This window comes from Stenella coeruleoalba (genome assembly GCF_951394435.1).
Source record: "Stenella coeruleoalba genome assembly, chromosome: 1".
Taxonomy (NCBI): domain Eukaryota; kingdom Metazoa; phylum Chordata; class Mammalia; order Artiodactyla; family Delphinidae; genus Stenella; species Stenella coeruleoalba.
In genome coordinates, this window is record NC_137169.1 from 81,134,862 (window position 1) to 81,155,816 (window position 20,955).

General features: G+C 37.2%; 1 protein-coding gene across 10 annotated transcripts in view; it reads right to left on the reverse strand.

Annotated features, from left to right (window-relative positions):
• The window catches only part of EVI5 (ecotropic viral integration site 5), a 202,813-nt gene that overhangs the window by 143,041 nt on the left and 38,817 nt on the right, over window positions 1–20,955 (reverse strand). For 8 of the 10 annotated variants that reach the window (XM_079939218.1, XM_079939214.1, XM_079939213.1 and 5 more), the window contains exon 2: window positions 6,594–6,823. In XM_079939218.1, coding sequence (XP_079795344.1) covers window positions 6,594–6,742 — 149 coding nt within the window. In that variant the 5' untranslated portion in view covers window positions 6,743–6,823. Of the gene's footprint in view, window positions 1–6,593; window positions 6,824–9,704; window positions 9,791–20,955 lie in introns of those variants that run through there. The other 2 variants (XM_079939212.1, XM_079939211.1) reach the window with 2 other exon arrangements.

Below are 20,955 nucleotides of genomic sequence, written 5' to 3' on the forward strand. Positions count from 1 at the left end.
ATTCTTGAACAAAGCTCAAGAATATTTATAGGAAAAAAGCCAAACCAAGTGAGGTAAAATTCACAATGTGAGACATCCAATCAAATATTATCAGGCATGCAAAGAAGCAGAAAAATATAACCAATGAGAAGAAAAAGCAATTAATCAAAAGCAAACTGGTATTGATAGAAATGTTAGAACTACCAGACAAGGCCATTAAAAGTTATTAAGACTATACTTCTGTATATTCAAAACTTAAGTAAAGACATACAAACAACACTCAGCTCCACCTTCTAGAGATGAACAATGTGAGAGATGGAAAAACACACTGGATAGGATTAATGGCAAATTAGACATGGCAGATCACAATATAGAGAACTTGAATACAAAGCAATAAAAATTTTCCAGAAAGTGAACACGATATCAGTGAGCTGTGCAACAACTTCGAGTGGCCTAATATTTGTGTAATTAGAGTCACTGAGGAGGAGGAGAGAAAGGAACAAAAACAGTTTGAAGGGGCTTCCCTGGTGGCGCAGTGGTTGAGAGTCCGCCTGCCGATGCAGGGGACACGGGTTCGTGCCCCGGTCCGGGAAGATCCCACATGCAGCGGAGCGGCTAGGCCCGTGAGCCATGGCTGCTGAACCTGCACGTCTGGAGCCTGTGCTCCACAATGGGAGAGGCCACAACAGTGAGAGGCCCACGTACCACACACACAAAAAAAATTTGAAAAATAAAATGGTTGAAAAGTTTCCAAATTTGAGGAAAATTATTAAGTCTACAAGAAGTTCAACAAAACCCCAAAGTAAGAAACATGCAGAAAACTACAATAAGGCACCTCAGAATCACTGCTTAAAACGAGGGATAAAGGACTTCCCTGTGTGGCTCAGTGATTAAGAGTCTACCTGCCAATGCAGGGGACACGGGTTCGAGTCCTGGTCCAGGAAGATGCCACATGCCGCAGAGCAACTAAGCCCGTGTGCCACAACTACTGAGCCTGCGCTCTAGAGCCTGCAACCCACAACTACTGAGACTGCATGCCGCAACTACTGAAGCCCAGGAGGCTAGAGCCCATGCTCCACAACAAGAGAAGCCACCGCAGTGAGAAGCCCATGCACCGCAACAAAGAGTAGCCCCCGCTCACCACAACTAGAGAAAGCCTGTGCGCAGCAATGAAGACCCAACGCAGCCAAAAATAAATACATTAATTAATTAATTAACAAAACCAGGGATAAAGAAAAACTCTAAAAGGAGACAGAGAGGAAAAATGGCACATTATATACACGGGAACAAAGATAAGGATTGCATCAGATTTCCTGATGTAAACAATACAAGAGTGAAGTCAATGACACATTACAGTACTGAAGGAAAACAAACAAAAAAAAAACAAACAAAAAGCCCTGTCAACCTAGAGTCCTATACTCAGAAAAAATATTTTTAAAAATCAAAGGCAAAATGAAGACTCAGACATACAGGAGTAACCCACACTACATGAAACATAAAAGCAAGTCCTCCAGACAGAAGGAAAATTCTATCAGTTGGAAATCTGGAGCTAAAAAAGAACCAAAGAGGGCTTCCCTGGTGGTGCAGTGGTTGAGAGTCCGCCTGCCGATGCAGGGGACGCGGGTTCGTGCCCCGGTCCGGGAAGATCCCACATGCCGCGGAGTGGCTGGGCCTGTGAGCCATGGCCACTGAGCCTGCACGTCCGGAGCCTGTGCTCCGCAACGGAGAGGCCACAGCAGTGAGAGGCCCGCGTACCACAAAAAAAAAAAAAAGAACCAAAGAGCACCAGAAATGGAAGCTATGTAGGCAAATATAAGATTTTTTCTTATTATTTCAATCTCATTTAAAAGATAATTGACTACTGAAGCAAAAATAATAATGTAGTATGGGGTTTATAACATATACAAAAGCAAAATGCATGATAAAACTAGCACAAAGGATTGGAGAGGAGAAATGGAAATGTACTATTCTAAGTTCTTACACTACGTGTGAAATGGTATGAGATCTCTTGAAGGCATACCGTGCTAAGTTAGTTAAGGATATATACTATGAACCATAAAGCAACCGCAAGAGGGAAGAGATATGGGAACATATGTATATGTATAACTGATTCACTTTGTTATAAAGCAGAAACTAACACACCATTGTAAAGCAATTATACCCCAATAAAGATGTTAAAAAAATAAAAATAAAAAAAACAGTTATAGCCAATAAATCAACAAAAGATAAAACAGAATCATAAAGAACATTTCATTCAGTCAAAAGGCCGAAAAATTAAAAGATAAAGAACAGTAAAACAAGATGACAAATATAAACATAACCATATCAAGAATTACATTAAATGTAAATGATCTATTTTCCTCAAAACCTAGAAAATACTATGTTAAGTAAAAGAAGCTAGTCACAAAAGACTACCAATGAAATGTCCAGAATAGGCAAATCCATGGAGACAGAAAGTAGATTAGTGGTTACCAGCAGCTGGAAGGAGGGAGGAAAGGGGAGACTAATGGGTACAAAGTTTCTTTTGGGAGTCATAAAAACGTTCTGAAATTGGATAGTGGTAATGTTTGCACAACTCTGTGAGTGTACTAAAAATACCACTAAATTGTACACTTTAAAGGGATGGATTTTATGGTATGTGAATAATTAAGAGCACAATAACAATACAATAAAAATACTGGAAAAGGTGCTGAAATAATAATAAGCATGTATTTTCTAAGATCCAGCAAGAAGATTCTAATCCTCACTTCACTCTATAAGGAGTGTGAGTATGTGATCTGCTTTGGCCAATAAAATGTGAGTTGAAGTTATGTGTATCACTCTCTAGCAGATGTTTTAAGATATATTTCCACTATTTGCCATGAGTCTGGTTTATCCTGCATAGGGGCTGGTCACTGTTCCAGAAATGAAGTGTGCAGCAAAAATGTACTCAGCCTGCAGTTTCGGATGAACGTTAACGTGAGCAAGAAATAAAATTTTGTCATAATTTTTTTAAAAAGTGATCCAATTACTGTAATTAAAAGGCAAAGATTGTCAGATTGTATTTTAAAAAGCAAGAGCCACTATATGCTAACTGACAAACTTTAAAGATAAAGAAAAAAATAGAATAAAAGAATGGAAAAATATATAAAATTTTAACATTATTCAAAAGAAAGCTACAGTGACTAGATGAGATAAAGTAGATTTCTAAGCAAACAATATTACTAGGGATAATGAGTGCATTTCACAACAGGACATAACAATTCTGAACGTTTATATACACAATAATAAAACTTCAAGTTACATGAAACAAAGACTGATAAAATTTAAACAGAAATAAATCCACAATTATAGTTGGAGGTTTCAATACTCTTCTCTCAACATCTGACATCAATATCTGATACAACAAGTAAACATAAAACCAGCAAAGATACAGTAGACTTGAACAACACTATCAATCAATTTGAATCAATTAACATTTATAGAATACGCCACCAAACAACAGCTAAATACACAATCTTCTCAAGTGCACGTAAAATATTTATCAAAACAGACCACACTCAGGACCATAAAATTTAAAGGGATGTTGCTAAAGCAGAGCTTTAGGAGAAACGTACAGCACTAAACACTTATATTAGAAAAGAGGAAAGATCACAAAGACATTACAAGGACACAAGACATTACAGATAAAGGTCAAAGATGTCGGAAGACAACTACAGACCAATTTCCCTCCTGAAAATAGATGCAAAAATTCCACACAAAATTTTAACACATCATATCCAACAATATTTTATAAAGACAGTAAACAATACTTTATAAAGACAGTATATAATGACTAAGTGGGGTTTATCCTAGGAATGCAAAGTTGGTTTAGCATTTAAAAATCTATGTAATTTGCCATATTAAACTAAAAGAGGAAAACGATGTAATCATTTCAAAAGATTCAGGAAAAGCATATGACAAAATCCAACTTCTGTTTCTTATAAACTCTCAGCAAATGAGAAATAAAAAGGAACTTCTTCAATTTGATAAAAGTCATCTACAGAAACCTACAATTAACTTCATATTTAATGCTTCCCCCTTAAGATCAGGAAAACAAGGCTATCTGTTCATCGCTTACACTCAAATTTGTACTGGAGGTACTAGTCAATTGCAATAAGGCAAGAAAAAGATATAAAAGGCATCCATATTGTAAAGGAAGACACAAACATGCTTTTATTCACAGACCACATGCTCATCTATGTAGAAAATCTAATGGAATCTAAAGAAACAACAAAACCTACCAGAACAAGTGAATTTATCAAGGCAGCAGGATACACGAATGACAAAAGAAAAATGATTGTATTTCTATATGGTAGCAATGAACAATCAAAAATTAAATTTACAAAAACAATAGCATGCACAAGTAATAAGTAAATGAGAAATATATTGTGTTCATGGGTGGAAGGCAATACTGTTAGGAATTCAACAGCATTCTGATTAAAATCTCAGCAAGCATTTTTGTACAAATTACTTCATGTAAAATTCACAAGGGTATGATAAACAGCAAAAATCGTCAAAAGAACAAAGATGGAGGATTAACACTATCTGATTTCAAGACCTATTAGAAAGCTACAATAATCAAGACAGTGTCATACTAACATTAAAGTAGACAAATAGATCAGTGGAACAGAAAAAGAATCCAGAAATAAGCACATAACGTATACAGACAACTGACTTTTGACAAAAGTGCAAAAGTAATTAAGTGGAGAAAGGACAGTCTTTTCAACAAATACAAAAACAATTAAACATGCATATTCAAAAACTGAACTTTGATCTATGCTCTGTTTCATACAAATAAATTAACTCAAATGTACGACAGTAAATCTGAAACTTAAAAATATAAACCTTCTCTAACACAGGAGTCTACCTGTGTGACCTTGAGCCATCAAAAGCAAAGTCCATAAAAGAACAACTTCAAATTGGACTTAATTACAATTTAAAACTTTTGCTCTTCAAAAGATAATGCTAAGAGCATAAGCCACAGACTGCAAAAAAAATTTGAAAAACATATATATGGATAAAGGACTTGCACCTGAAATATATAAAGAACTCTTAAAACACAATAATAAGAAAGCAAACAACCTAATTTTTTTTAAATGGGCAAAAATTTCAGACAGACATTTAATCAAAGATGACATATCAATGGCAAATAAGCACATAAAAAGATGCTCAACACCATTAGGGAAATGAAAATTAAAACCACAAGATACAAATACCTATTAGAATGGCTAAAATTAAAAGACTGTACCAAGCATTGGTAAGGATGTAGAAGAACTGAAATGTTCATACACTGATGATGAGAATGTGGAAAACTATAGGCCCTTTGGAAAACAGTTCGACAATTAAATGTACACCTACCATATAAACCAGCCATTCCATTCCTAGGTATCTACCCAGGAGAAATGAGAGCATAAATCTATACAAAGGTTTGTACACAAATGTTTATAGCATTTCACAACAGGTGAGTAGGTAAACTGTGATATATCCATACAATGGAATACTACTAAGCAAAAAAAAGGAATGAAGTATTCATATGTGCTACAACATAAAAATTATGCTAGTGAAATAACCCATTAAAAAAGAGTACATACTGTATGATTCTATTTCTATAAAACTGTAGAAAATGCAAACTAATCTACAGTGACAAAAGGCAAATCAACGGCTATCTGGGGATAGAAAGGCAGATAACAGATATGTTCATTTTCTTGATTTGGTTGATAATTTCACAGATATATACATATGTCAAAACTTATCAAATTGTATACCTTAAGTATGTGTACTTTATTATGTACATTGTATATCAAAAGAGCTGTTAGAAATTATCTCTCTTATTACCCTTAAAGCCAGTGGTGGTATATATCTTGACTGAACGTAAAAGGACGCTCTTCCAATAACTCTTTAATAGCTGATGCCCTAGAGAACTTCTGATAGTAATATTAGTGAAGGGGTACCCAGGGTCCACAGTACACATTAATAACAGAGTAAACAAGTATTCTATATCACACCATTAAAAGAAAAGAATACTTTGCCTTCCATGAATAAATTTATGAAGAGATTTCCCACTCTAAATCACAAATCAGATATCCATCCTAAATTAAATAATTCTACAGCTTAACCAAAGGGGACTATTTAGAGAGTTTAAAAAACAAAAATGGTAGTTTTATTTGCCTTAAAAACCTTTTCTAAAATTCAGGAAAAATTTAGATAATTTGCTATATTAAGAAAACAAATCTCTACAGCTATCCAAGGCAGAAGAAAATTTTAGTCCAACTTTAGTTTTAAGACCAACTCCTCCAAAAAAGACTTGAATACTTTTGTTAAGTAGCTTTGATAAACAAGGAGCCAAAAACTAAACATTCTTTTTTCTTTGGCCACGCCACACAGCTTGCGGCACCTCATTCCCTGACCAGGACTAGAACCCGGGCCACAGCAGTGAAAGCCCAGAATCCTAACCACTAGGCCACCAGGGAACTCCCCTAAACATTCTTAATTTGAACAAATATTTAAAATTTTGATTATGGCATATATACATATATGAATGGTTGACTTTGTATGATAATTAAAAGAAAGAAAACCCAAGCAACCTCACTTACCTATTTTGTTCCTCCAGTTTAGCCAGGAGTTCTAAGTCGTCTGGACTCAACTGTGATGGGGAAGATGGTGAAAGGGCTGGCGTTGACAGTGTGGTAGACGAGGATGTAGTGTGTAATGAAGCAGATGGACTTGCCACCTGACTGGCCATCTGACTGACTGTATGTGACACTGTGTTCTTCACCCATGAGAGAGTAGAACTCAACTTTTCTGCAACCTTGTCTGTCGCCACCTAAGGATAAAAATAATAGTTGCATACGTCAATTGTATTGTATGCATTACCAAGAACTTGATAATCCTGTTTAGTTTTACTTTATAACCACCATCAGAATATTTTCTTTGAGTTAATAAAGGTAAAACCTGTTTTAGCAATGATTGTCCTAACATACAGCTTTTGGAAACTCCTTATTTCAGTTCTGCGACATGAACAAATTAGAACAATGTTTTCCAAACTACAGGCTAAAATCCATCAGGGAGTGATAAAATCAATTTAATAGGTAACACCACCATTTTTAAAAAATGAAAAAGAGCAGAAAGTGTCAATGTAAAGGTATGTTGTCTTATAAAATTTGTCTCAGTTGCATATATGTATTAAAACTACATACTACATGTATGTTGAGTTGGGATATGAAATATATTCTTTATTTGGGTTACAGTCAAAAACATTTGAAAGCCAAGGAACTAAAACATGTCCATTAGGTGATGAGGACAGGGAAATCCTATATGACCAACAATTCAACAAAAACTGGGCTTAGTATAAATAAGATGAAATGAGACTCATGATGTATCTTCAAACCACTAAAGAGTATTTTTATTAAAGAGGATTTAGCTCTAGAAGAACAAAATTATGATAAATGATTGATTTCACAGAGTAAGAGAGTTTCAGGTACAATTTTCAAATAGTTAGAACTAGTCAGAAATAGAATGGGATGCCTAGAAACAGTAGACATTTCCTACCAATGGCTACAATTAAGAATCCATAACACAACATTGTAAAGCAACCATACTCCAATAAAAATTTTTTTTAAAAATTCATTATAAGAGTCAACATGGAAACCTAAATGTCCCCTGACAGATGAATGGATAAAGAAGATGTGGTACATATATACAATGGAATACTACTCAGCCATAAAAAGAATGAAATAATGCCATTTGCAGCAACATGGATGCAGCTACAGATTATCATATTAAGTGAAGTCAGAAAGAGAATAACAAATACCATATGATATCACTTATATGTGGAATCTAAAATATGACACAAATGAACATATCTATGAAACAGACTCAAGAACATAGAGAATAGACTGGTGGTTGCCAAGAGGGACAGGGTTAGGGGAGGGGTGAAGTGGAGTGGGAGTTTGGGATTAGCGGATGCAAACTGGTATATATAGAATGGATGAACAACAAGGTCTTACTGTATAGCACAGGGAACTATATTTAATATCCTGTGATAAACCATAATGGAAAAGAATATGAAAAAGAATGTTAAAAAAATTAATAATATAAGAGTCAAAAGTCAAGAGTTGGTTGAAGATGAGTTTCTGCTTTAGATGGGCAACCAGGACTAAAAAAGCCTTTCAAATCCCTCCCATCTCTAAGATTCAATGAACTATACAAACGTCTATATATTCTTCATAATCATGCCAAAGTCCTAAGCAGATATGCCTACAGCGAATTCATTTGAAACACAAAATATACATAAGTAATATTCAAACAGGCATTATCACTTCAGTAATGAAAAACAATGTGAACAATAACCATATTTGAATATACATATAAAACTAAACATTCTTAATTTGAGTTTACAAAATAAGGTACAGTAGTTTCTTTAAGGGATTATACTTTTTTGAAACTATCACAAAAAGAGCTTCTTTTTTTTTTTTTAACAGATCTTTATAGGAGTACAGCTGCTTCACAATACTGTGTTAGTTTCTGTTGTACAACAAAGTGAATCAGCCATATGCATACATATACCCCATATCCCCTCCCTCTTGAGCCTCCCTATCCCACCCCTCTAGGTCGTCACAAAGCACCAAGCTGATCTCCCTGTGCTATGTGGCTGCTTCCCACTAGCTAACTATTTTATATTTGGTAGTGTATATATGTCGATGCTACTCTCACTTCGCCCCAGAGTGAAGATAAATCAGAAAAAGAAAAAGAGCTTCTTGATTGTGAAGTTCTTAGACAGAAACTATGAAGTGCTTTTACGTGCTTTGAGAAGATCTTAAATTTTATGCAACAGAAAATGACTAAAGCACTATAAAGTTGTTTTCTAGATAGACATATTCTCAGCTAACCTTGGTTATATACAGCAACTTATACACACAAAAATTAAACACCAACTTATATACACAAATAAAAATGCCACCTAGACTATCTTAGCGGATACTACTCTCCCCTCATGGGTTGTCCAAGTCTTTCCTTCTCACTTCATCAACACATACATGTCCCCACTTCCTCCACCTCACCCAGCAGCAGAAAAATTCAATGTAGGGAAAAGGGATTCTAAGGTCATAGTTATGCCACTCAGTGTGAGGCTGGAACTTCTGAGACAAAGATTTGATTACAAGTGAATAGGGGCAAGAGTTTCATTAACTTAAAGATACCTCTCATTTTCTTTTCATTTTCAGTAACTTTTTCATTTTAGAACTTACTTCCCTTGGAATGGCGTTATAGAAGGGATCAGGGAGCTCTTTCTGTTGAGGGAAGAACCCCCAAGAAAGACAAGCAGGATGAAGTAGGGGAACCAAGGAAAAGAAGTATGGGGACGATCATTTAGGCTTCCAGGCCAAAAAAAAAAGTCCTCGCCAATGAATAGACCAGCAGCACAGTTCATTAAGGCAAAAGGCCAGATAGTAACCAAATAATTTAGCCAGAACTTCCTTTGTACCAGGAAATGGTAAGAGCCATGGCAGACAACAAGACAGCCTGTTGTAGTTTGTTATCCTACTGATTTTCTCTACTCAGTTACAACTACAAATTCAATTGTGAAGATGGCACTAATTTGCATCCCACAAGCACACTATATTGTAAAACAGAAAACCTAACACATAAAATTTACAGAAAAATGTTACCCTTTACTAACACTGATGACAAATTTCAAATATACTCACAACTTTCAAAAATTAATGCTTACAACAAGGACCTACTGTATATATAGCACAGGGAACGATATTCAGGATCTTGTAATAATCTATAAGGGAAAAGAATCTGGAAAGAAAAAAGAATCAAAGGATCACTTTGATTTATACACCGGAAACACTATGAATCAACTATACTTCAATCTTAAAATTGAAGTATATGGAAATAAATACGGAAAAAAATTTTTAAAGAAAGAATTAATGCTTTACGTTTCCATTATATAAAAGTTCTCTACTCAAGCTAACTGTAGCAAAGCAAAAGACACCTATTATTCGCTTTAATTTGTTTTTAAAAATAAATTTATCATACCCTTTCTGCACACTGTAGCAACAGGCTTCCATTTAAAAAATTTGGAATAACCCGGAGCACAATCCTGACATCCTTTCAACCTTGATGAAATGAGATTCAGTCTATAACTAATGAAGGCTCAACAACCCATCTTTACAATTTAAAATTCTTAAATATAACTGAAGTATTTAATTGCAGTTGCACTTTAATAAAGTTTAATTCTCATGGTTCTAGAAATCCCACAGGATGAGTTATTTTTCATGTATCATCATGTCCTATTTTTCCTTTAACTCTACTTTTCCAAATCTCTAACCTGCCACCTCTAAACCTCTTTCCCTCATCCTATGGTAAACTGAGGTCATGAGGACACAATAAATCTGACAATGCAATTATGTCACAAAGGTTGTCACAAAGTTCCTGTCTACCTCATAGAGGTGTTATGCATTTATTTTTAAACATGAACATACTTTGGAAAGATTAAAACCATCATTAAAAATGCTTAGTAATCTGACACAAAAGGCCATACATCGTATGATTCCATTTACATAAAATGTCCAGAATAGGCAAATCCAGAGACAGAAAGTAGTTGGGTGGCTTGGAGGGACTGTAGGAGGGGGGATGGGGAATGATTGCTAATGGGTACAGAGTTTCTTCCTAGAGTGATGAAAATGCTCTGGGATTGGACTGCAGTGACAGTTATACGAACCTGTGAATATACTAAATGCCACTGAACTGTACACTTGAAACGAGTGAATTTTATGGTATGTGAATTATATCTCAATTTTAAAAGAGCTTAGTCAATCTGAAAAATCTACATAATGTATAATTCCAACTATATGACATTCTGGAAAAGGCAAAATTATGGAGACAGTAAAAAGATCAGGATTTGGGCGAGGGAAGGGACAAACAAGCAGAACACAGAGGATTTTTAGGGTAGTGAAAATGCTCTGAATGATACAAAAATGGTAGATACATGTCATTATACACTTGTCCAAGCCCACAGAATGTAAACCATCAAGCGTGAACTATAATATAAACTATGGACTGGATGATTATGATGTGTCAACATAGTCTCATCAATTGTAACACAGGTACCACCCTGGTAGTGAATGCTGATAATGGGGGATGGGTCTGCATGTGTAGGGGTAAGGGGTAGATGGGAAATCTCTGTGCTTTCCACTCAATTTTGCTGTGAACCAAAAACTGCTCTTAAAAAATAAAATACTAATAAAATAAATAAGTTTAGTAAAAGCCTTAGATATTGCTATAAGATTTGAATAGGATCTCCCATGAGAAACAATCATGGTTCCTTTATCACTTTATATTTTATTAGAACTTACAAAGATGCTCTTAACTCCCCAAAAGGACTGTTTTTAAAGATTCCAATTTTAGATCCAAAATCTAAAATACTCTAAAGCAGGTATCACTACTTTCCCCATTGTAAAAGTGATGACACTTTTTAAATGATGACCCAGAGAGGTAACACAACTTTTATATTAGAAAGCTATTAAGAGTGGAACGTAGACAGTCTGGTTTGAGATTCTCTGCTCTTAACCACTGTCAAGAGTGAATAAGACCCGTGATTTCCCCAGTGGTCCAGTGGGTAAGACACCACACTCCCAGTGCAGGGGACCCGGGTTTGATCCCTGGTCGGGGAACTAGATCCCGCATGCATACCCCAACTGAGAGGTAGCATGCCACAATTAAGAGTCAGCGTGCTGCAACTAAGAAACATGTGTGCTGCAACTATGAGCCCGCATGCTGCAATGAAGATCCTGCAATGCCTCAACTAAGACCCGGTGCCACCCAAAATAAATAAATAAATAAATGTTAAAACAACAACAAAATAAAGTGTACAATTCAATGGTCAAAAAAAGAAAAAAAACAAGAGTGTATTAGACCAAAAGTTGGCAAGAGATGTAGTCACTAATGACCTCAATTAATCCATTCCACAGTGAAGGAAGCAGAAACCAGATTACAGAAGGTTGAGGACCATCTTAGAGAATTAGGAGCTGCAAAATAATCCCATTTCTATCACTATGACCTTTATTCTTGAGACATCTTGATTCAGTCTGATTCCTGAAGGCTGGAGGTTCCAGTAAGTTGGTCAGGATTTTACTGTGTAACAAACCTTACTTTCCAAAAATGCCTTCAAACACACTAACTTCAGTTAATTTTATGAAACAAAGAAAAAATTGATACAATTCAGATAACTAGACTCTTTTTTTTTTTCTATCATTTTGCAGTTACTTTGTTTTATAGTATCAAGGCTGGGACTTCCCTGGCGGTCCAGAGGTTAAGACTCCGCGCTGCCAATTCAGGGGGCATGGGCTCGATCCCTGGTCGGAGAACTAAGATCTCACATGCCGTGTGGTGTGGCCAAAAAAAAAAGAAAAAAAAAAAAAAATCAAGGCTGATTCAACAATTTAGCATATTTTTTTAGGACTTTTCACAACAACTAGTATTAACTCTTTTTTTTTTTTGGCCATGCCAAATATATACATATATGTATATGTGTATATATAGATATGTATATCTATATATACACATATATATGTATATATTCACATATATTCAGAATAGATAAGGAACTCCTAAAATCAACAACTCAAACAATCCCATAAAAAATGGGCAAAGGACATTTCTCCAAAGATATACAAATGGCCAATAAGCATAACAGGCATATGAAAAGATGCTCAACATCACTAATTAGGGAATGCAAACCAAAGCCACAATAAGATACCACTTCACACACATTAGGATAGCTGTTTTTTTATTTTATACTGGAGTATAGCTGATTAACAATGTCGTGTTAGTTTCAGTTGTACAGCAGAGTGATTCACTTACACATGATTACATATACATGTATCTATTCATGTACACACTGCTATATTTAAAATAGATAACCAACAAGGACTTACTGTACAGCACAGGGAACTCTGCTCAATACTCTGTATTAACCTAAATGGAAAAGGAATTTGAAAAAAATAGGACAGCTACTATAAAAATTAAAATTAAAAAAATAAAAACGTAAAATAACAAGTATTGGCATTGCTGATAGGAATGTAAAGTGGTAAGACGGTGCAGCTGCTGTGGAAACAAATATGATGGTTTCTCAAAAAACTGAACATAGGATTACCATATAACCCAGCAATTCCACTTCTGGGTATGTACACAAAAGGATTAAAAGCAGGGATATTTGTATATCCAAGTTCGTAGCAGCATTATTCACAACATCCAAATGGCAGAAGCAACTCAAGTGCTCATCAATGAATAAATGGATTTTTTAAATGTACTATAGGGACTTCCCTGGTGGCACAGTGGTTAAGAATCCGCCTGCCAATGCAGGTGACACGGGTTCGAGCCCTGGACCAGGAAGATCCCACATGCCACGGAGCAACTAAGCCCATGCGCCACTACTGAGCCTGCACTCTAGAGCCCATGAGCCACAACTACTGAGCCCACGTGCCACAACTACTGAAGCCCGCACACCACCACGAAGAGTAGCCCCAGCTCGCAGCAACTTAAGAAAGCCCACATGCAGTAATGAAGACCCAACGCAGCCAAAAATAAATAAATAAATCAAATCAAAAAAAAAAAAAGTATTATATACACATTGTTAAGTGTAATGGAGTATTATTTGGCCTTAAAAAGGAAGAAAATTCTGACATATGCTACATGAATGAACCCTTAAGGCATTATTTTAAGTGAAATAAGCCAGTCACAAAATGACAAATATTCTATGATTCCACTTATATGAGGTACCAAGAGTAGTCAAATTCATAGAGGCAGAAAGTAGATTGGCTGCCAGGGAAGTGGGGAGTGGGGAGTTTAATGGGTACTCTGCAGATGGAGTGATGACAGTCGTACAACAATGTGAATGTACTTAATGCCACTGAACTGTACACTTAAAAATGCTTAAAATGTGGAACTTCCCTGGTGGCGCAGTGGTTAAGAATCCGCCTTCCAATGCAGGGGTCACAGGTTTGAACCCTGGTCCAGGGACATCCCACATGCTGCAGAGCAACTAAGCCCATGCACCATAACTACTGAGCCTGCGCTCTAGAGCCTGTGAGCCACAACTACTGACCCCGCGTGCCACTATACTGAAGTCCGCGCGCTTAGAGCTGGTGCTCCACAAGAGAAGCCCACGCACCACAACGAAGAGTAGCCCCTGCTCGCCACAACGAGAGAAAGCCTGCGTGCAGCAACAAAGACCCAACGCAGCCAAAAATAAATAAATAAAATAAATTTATTTTTTAAAAAATGCTTAAAATGGTAAATTTTTTGTTATGTACAGTTGGTCCTTGAACAACATGGATTTGAACTGCATGGGTCCACTTATACACAGATTTTTTGCAATAAATATGTACTACAGTACTACAAGATCTGCGGTTGTTTGAATCCGACGATGCAGAACCATGAATACAGAGTTCCAGCTGTAAAGTCATACATGGATTTTCAACTGTGGGAGGGTCGGTGCCCTTAACTCCTGTGTTATTCAAGGGTCAACAGTGTATTTTATCATAATTAAATGAAAAAAAGAAATTTACATCTTTCATTCCTTATATTAGTAATCTGTGTCTTTCTCTCCTTTGGTCTTTGTTAGACTGGCTAGAGGTCTATCAATTTTATCAATCTTTTCAAAGAACCAGCTTTTAGTTTTGTTGATTTTCTGTTATTGTCTTCCTGTTTTTGGTTTTATTTATTTATGCTCTAATTTTTATTTCTTTCTTCCACTTGCTTAAGGCTTATATTGCTCTTTTTCTCTGGTGCTCTGAGCTGGAAGATTAGAAACTCATTTTATATCTTTCTTCTTTTCTAACATATACATTCCAGGCTCTAAACTAATCTCTAAGCACTGCTTTTGCTGCTTTCCATTTTCCTTTATTTCAAAATATTTTAAATTTTTCTTTGGACTTTTTTTTTGATCCATGTGTTATTTAAAAGTGTGTTGTTTAATCTCCAAATATTTTCAGATTTTCCAACTAACTTTCTGTTATTTCTAACTTAATTCCATTGTGGTCTAAGAGCACATGTTCAGGTATGTTTTATGACCCAGAATATAGTGCATCTTGAAAACTGTTACATGTGAGCCTGAAAAGAATGTATATTCAGTGGTTGTCAGATAAACATCATTAAATACACTTGACTGATGGTACCGTTCAGCTATATCCTTACTGATTTTCTGCCTCTGCTGTATCTATAAATTACTGAAAGACAGGTGCTGAAGTCTCCAACCATAACAGTGAATGTATCTATTTCTCCTTGAAGTTCTATCAGTTTTTGCCTAATAAACCATGTCTGTTAGGAGACTTGACCCCTTTATCAATACATAATGTCTGAACATTTTCCTTCTCAAGTCTGCTTTGTCTGAAATTAATATAGCTACTCCAGCTTTCTATAGATTATACAAAAAAGTAAATAAATAATTCATACAATACATGGGTGGGTTTGAAGGCCATCTGGTTTCCAGTTTCTGGCTGTTTTTGCCTGGGTTATTTCCCTTACCTTCCTGGAAATACAATTTTGCGTTTAAAAAGATGTTTGCATTTCTAGATGCTTTATATAGGAAGAGTTTTTCTAAGCTATGTAGTGAACCGTACTGCTAAAAGCTGAAGTCCTATAGATTACGTGAATTTTTTTTTTTATTATAGAACTTCTCAGAGACATAACTATAGAAGGTAGAGGAATGTACTTTCCAAACTTAACTGCCCGTAAATCCTTTTTTCACCATTATCTGCAAAACATATTCTGAGAAATGCTGTTTCCAAACAGTATTCATTCTTTAAGGCATTTGTAACTTCGTGTTCTCACCTTTCCCTTCATTTCTATGGTACATTTCCTCTATATAGTCAGTCCTCTGTAAACGGTGGTCCCACATCCACCAATTCAACAAACCATGGATAGAAAATATTGAGGGGAAAAAAAATTCCAGAAAGTTTCAAACAGCAAAACTTGAATTTGCCCCTCACTAGCAACTATGTACACAGAACTTACATTTTATTAAGTATTATAAATAATCTATATATGATTGAAAGTATTCAGAGATGTGCATAGGTTTTATGCAAATACTGCGCCAATGAGTATCCCAGAATTTTGGTCCACAGGGGTCCTGGAATCAATCCCCTGAAGATACTGAGAACGACTTTACTGAATATTTTGATATTCATTAGTAAAGTAATACCAGTTAATATTTACTGAGTGCTTATACTCAGATACTTGATGATATCACCTAATTTAACCTCCAACCCTATGGTATACGTGTCATATTGTCCTTATATTGTTACATTATTAACTATTTAGATGTACTGCCTCTTAGTTCCTTACAAAATAAAAAGAATATTTCATATATATTCATATTGTCACCAAAAAGAGTATAATAGGTCAAAGAGACTACTCTCTACTTTTCATGAATCCTTGATGACTTAAGAACAAAGCTATGTGTACAGTAATCAAAACAGAACGGTACTGGCACAAAAACAGACACATAGATCAATGGAATAGAATAGAGAGCCCAGAAATAAACCCATGCACCTACGGTCAATTAAACTATGACAAAGGAGGCAAGAATATACTATGGAGAAAAGACAGTTTGTTCAACAGTGATCCGGGAAAACTGGACAGCCACATGTCAAACAATGAGGTTAGAACATTCCTTCATACCATACACAAAAATAAACTCAAATATAAGACCTGAAACCATAAAACTCCTAGAAGAAACACTCTTTGACATAAATCGCAGCAGTATTTTCTTGTGGCACTCTCCTAAGGCAAAAGAAATAAAAGCAAAAATAAACAAATGTAACTTGATTAAACTTAGAAGCTTTTGCACAGCAAAGGAAACCACTGACCAAACAAAAAGAACACCTATGGAATGGGAGAAAGTATTTGCAAATGATGTGAACGACAAGAGGTTAATATCCAAAATACACAAATAGCTTCATACAACTCAAAGTTGAAAAAACAAAAAACCCAACCCAATCAAAAAATGAGCAGAAGATCTGATTAGACATTTCTCCAAAGAAGTCATACAGATGGCTAACAGGCACATGAAAAGATGCTCAGCATTGCTAATTATTAGAGACATGCAAATCAAAACCACGATGACATACATCATCAAAAAGTCTACAAATAGGGACTTCCCTGGCGGGCCAGAGGATAAGACTCCGTGCGTCCAATGCAGGGGGCATGGGTTCGATCCCTGGTCTGTGAACTGAGATCCTACATGCCACACAGCACAGCCAAAAAATAAAACAAAAATTTGTTAAATAGTTGAGTTGGGGGACGCCTTCAAGATGGCGGAGGAGTAAGACATGGAGATCACCTTCCTCCCCACAATACATCAAAACTACAGCTACACGTGGAACAACTCCTATAGAACGCCTACTGAATGCTGGCAGAAGACCTCAGACTTCCCAAAAGTCAAGAAACTCCCCACCTACCTGGGTAGGGCAAAAGAAAAAAGGAAAAACAGGGACAAAAGAATAGGGATGGGACCTGCACCTCGGGGAGGGAGCTGTGAAAAAGGAAAAGTTTCCACACACTAGGAAGCCCCTTCACTGGCAGAGACAGGGGGTGGGCAAGGGGGAAGCTTCAGAGCCACGGAGGAGAGCACAGCAAGAGGGGTGCAAAGGACAAAGTGGAGAGATTCCTGCACAGAGGATCGCTGCGGACCAGCACTCACCAGCCTGAGAGGCCTGTCTGCTCACCCGCCGGGGCAGGTGGGGGCTGGGAGCTGAGGCTCAGGCTTCAGAGGCCAGATCCCAGGAAGAGAACTGGGGTTGGCTGCGTGAAGACAGCCTGAATGAGGTTAGTGCACCACAGCTAGCCAGGAGGGAGTCCGGGAAAAACTCTGGACCTGCCTAAGAGGCAAGAGACCATCGTTTCAGGGTGCGCGAGGAGAGGGAATCCAGAGCACTGCCAAAACAAGCTCCAGAGACGGGCGCAAGCCGTGGATATCAGCGTGGACACCAGAGACGGGCATGAGACCGTCTGCTTCTTGGTCTGCTGCAGCCACCAGGAAGCCTGTGTGCAAGCACAGGTCACTATCCACACCTCCCCTCCTGGGAGCGGGTGCAGCCTGCCACTGCCAGGGTCCCATGATCCAGGGACAACTTCCCCAGGAGAATCCACGGTGTGCCTCAGGCTGTTGCTACGTCATGCTGACCTTGCCGGGGCCTGAGTGAGCCAGAGCCCCCTAATCAGCTGCTCCTTTAACCCCGTCCTGTCTGGGCGGGGAACAGATGCCATGAGGCAACCTACACGCAGAGGCGGGGCCAAATCCAAAGCTGAACCACAGGAGCTGAGCAAACAAAGAAGAGAAAGGGAAATTTCTCCCAGCAACCTCAAGAGCAGTGGATTAAATGTCCACAGTCAACTCGATGTACCCTGCATCTGTGGAATACCTGAATAGACAATGAATCATCCAAAATTAAGGCGGTAGACTTTGGGAGCAACTGTAGGCTTGCAGTTTCCTTTCTGAATATAATTTGTTTCTGGTTTAATGTTTATTTTAGTTTAGTATTTAGAGCTTATTATCACTGGTATATTTGTTTACTGATTTGGTTGCTCTCTGCCTTTTTTTAAATATATATTTCTTTTTTTTCCTTTTTCACATTTTGTGAGTGTGTTATGTGTATGCTTCTTTCTGTGGCTTTGTCTGTATAGCTTTGCTTTTGCCATTTGTCCTAGGGTTCTGACTATCATTTTTTGTTTCTGTTTTTTTAGTACAGATTTTAGCGCTTGTTATCATTGGTGGATTTGTTTTTTGGTATGGTTGCTCTCTTCTTTCTCTCTTTTTTAAATTACTTTTTAATTTTTTTATTTTAACAATTTTTTCCATTTTAATAACTTATGTTACATTATTTACTTATTTCTTCTTTCTTTCTTTTTCTCACTCTTCTTCTGAGCCGTGTGGCTGACAGGGTCTTGGTGCTCTGGCTGGGTGTCAGGCCTGAGCCCCTGAGGTGAGAGAGCCAAGCCGAGTTCAGGACACTGGTCCACCAGAGACCTCCTGGCCCCATGTAGTATCAAATGGCAACAGATCTCCCCGAGATCTCCATCTCAACACTAAGACCCAGCTCCACTCAATGAGCAGCAAGCTCCAGTGCTGGACACCCCATGCCAAACAACTAGCAAGACAGGAACACAACCCCACCCATTAGCAGACAGGCTGCCTAAAATCATAATAAGATCACAGACACCCCAAAACACACCACCAGACACAGTCCTGCCCACCAGAAAGACAAGATCCACCCTCATCCACCAGAACACAGGCACCAGCCCACCCCACCAGGAAGCCTACACAACCCACTGAACCAACCTTATCCATTGGAAGCAGACACCAGAAACAACGGGAACTACGAACCTGAAGCCTGCACAAAGGAGACCCCAAACACAGTAAGTTAAGCAAAATGAGAAGACAGAGAAATACACAGCAGATGAAGGAGCAAGGTAAAAACCGACCAGACCAAACAAATGAAGAGGAAACAGGCAGTCTACCTGAAAAAGAATTCAGAGTAATGATAGTAAAGATGATACAAAATCTTGGAAACAGAATGGAGAAAATACAAGAAATGTTTAACAAGGACCCAGAAGAACTAAACAGCAAACAAACAATGATGAACAACACAATAAATGAAATTAAAAATTCTCTAGAACAAATCAATAGCAGATACCTGAGGCAGAAGAACGGATAAGTGACCTGGAAGATAAGATAGTGGAAATAACTACCGCAGAGCAGAATAAAGAAAAAAGAATGAAAAGAATTGAGGACAATCTCAGAGACCTCTGGGACAACGTTCAACGCACCAACATTCAAATTATAGGGGTCCCAGAAGAAGAAGAGAAAAAGAAAGGGACTGAGAAAATATTTGAAGAGATTATAGTTGAAAACTTCCCTAATATGGGAAAGGAAATAGTCAATCAAGTCCAGGAAGCACGGAGAGTCCCATACAGGATAAATCCAAGGAGAAACACACCAAGACACATACTAATCAAACTATCAAAACTTAAATACAAAGAAAAATATTAAAAGCAGCAAGGGTAAAATAACAAATAATACACAAGGGAATCCCCATAAGCTTAACAGCTGATCTTTCAGCAGAAGCTCTGCAAGCCAGAAGACAGTGTCAGGGCATATTTAAAGTGATGAAAGGGAAAAACCTACAAGCAAGATTACGCTACCCAGCAAGGATCTCATTCAGATTCCATGGAGAAGTTGAAACCTTTACAGACAAGCAAAAAGCTAAGAGAATTCAGCACCACCAAACCAGCTTTACAACAAATGCTAATGGAACTTCTCTAGGCAGGAAACACAAGAGAAGGAAAAGACCTACAATAATGAACCCAAAACAATTAAGAAAATGGTAATAGGAACACACATATCAATAACTACCTTAAATATAAATGGATTAAATGCTCCAACCAAAAGACACAGACTGGCTAAATGGATACAAAAACAAGACCTGTATATATGCTGTCTACAAGAGACCCACTTCAGACCTAGGAACACATACAGACTGAAAGTGAGGGGATGGAAAAACATATCCCATGCAAATGGAAATCAAAAGAAAGCTGGAATACCAATCCTCATATCAGAAAAAACAAACTTTAAAATAAAGACTATTAGAAGAGACAAAGAAGGACATTACATAATGATAAAGGGATCAATCCAAGAAGAAGATATAACAATTGTAAATATTTATGCACCCAACATAGGAGCACCTCAATACATGAGGCAAATGCTAACAGCCATAAAAGGGGAAATCGAGAGTAACACAATCATAGCAGGGGACTTTAACACCCCACTGTCACCAATGGACAGATCATTCAAAATGAAAATAAATAAGGAAAGCACAAGCTTTAAATGATATATTAAACAAGATGGACTTAACTGATATTTATAGGACATTCCATCCCAAAACAACAGAA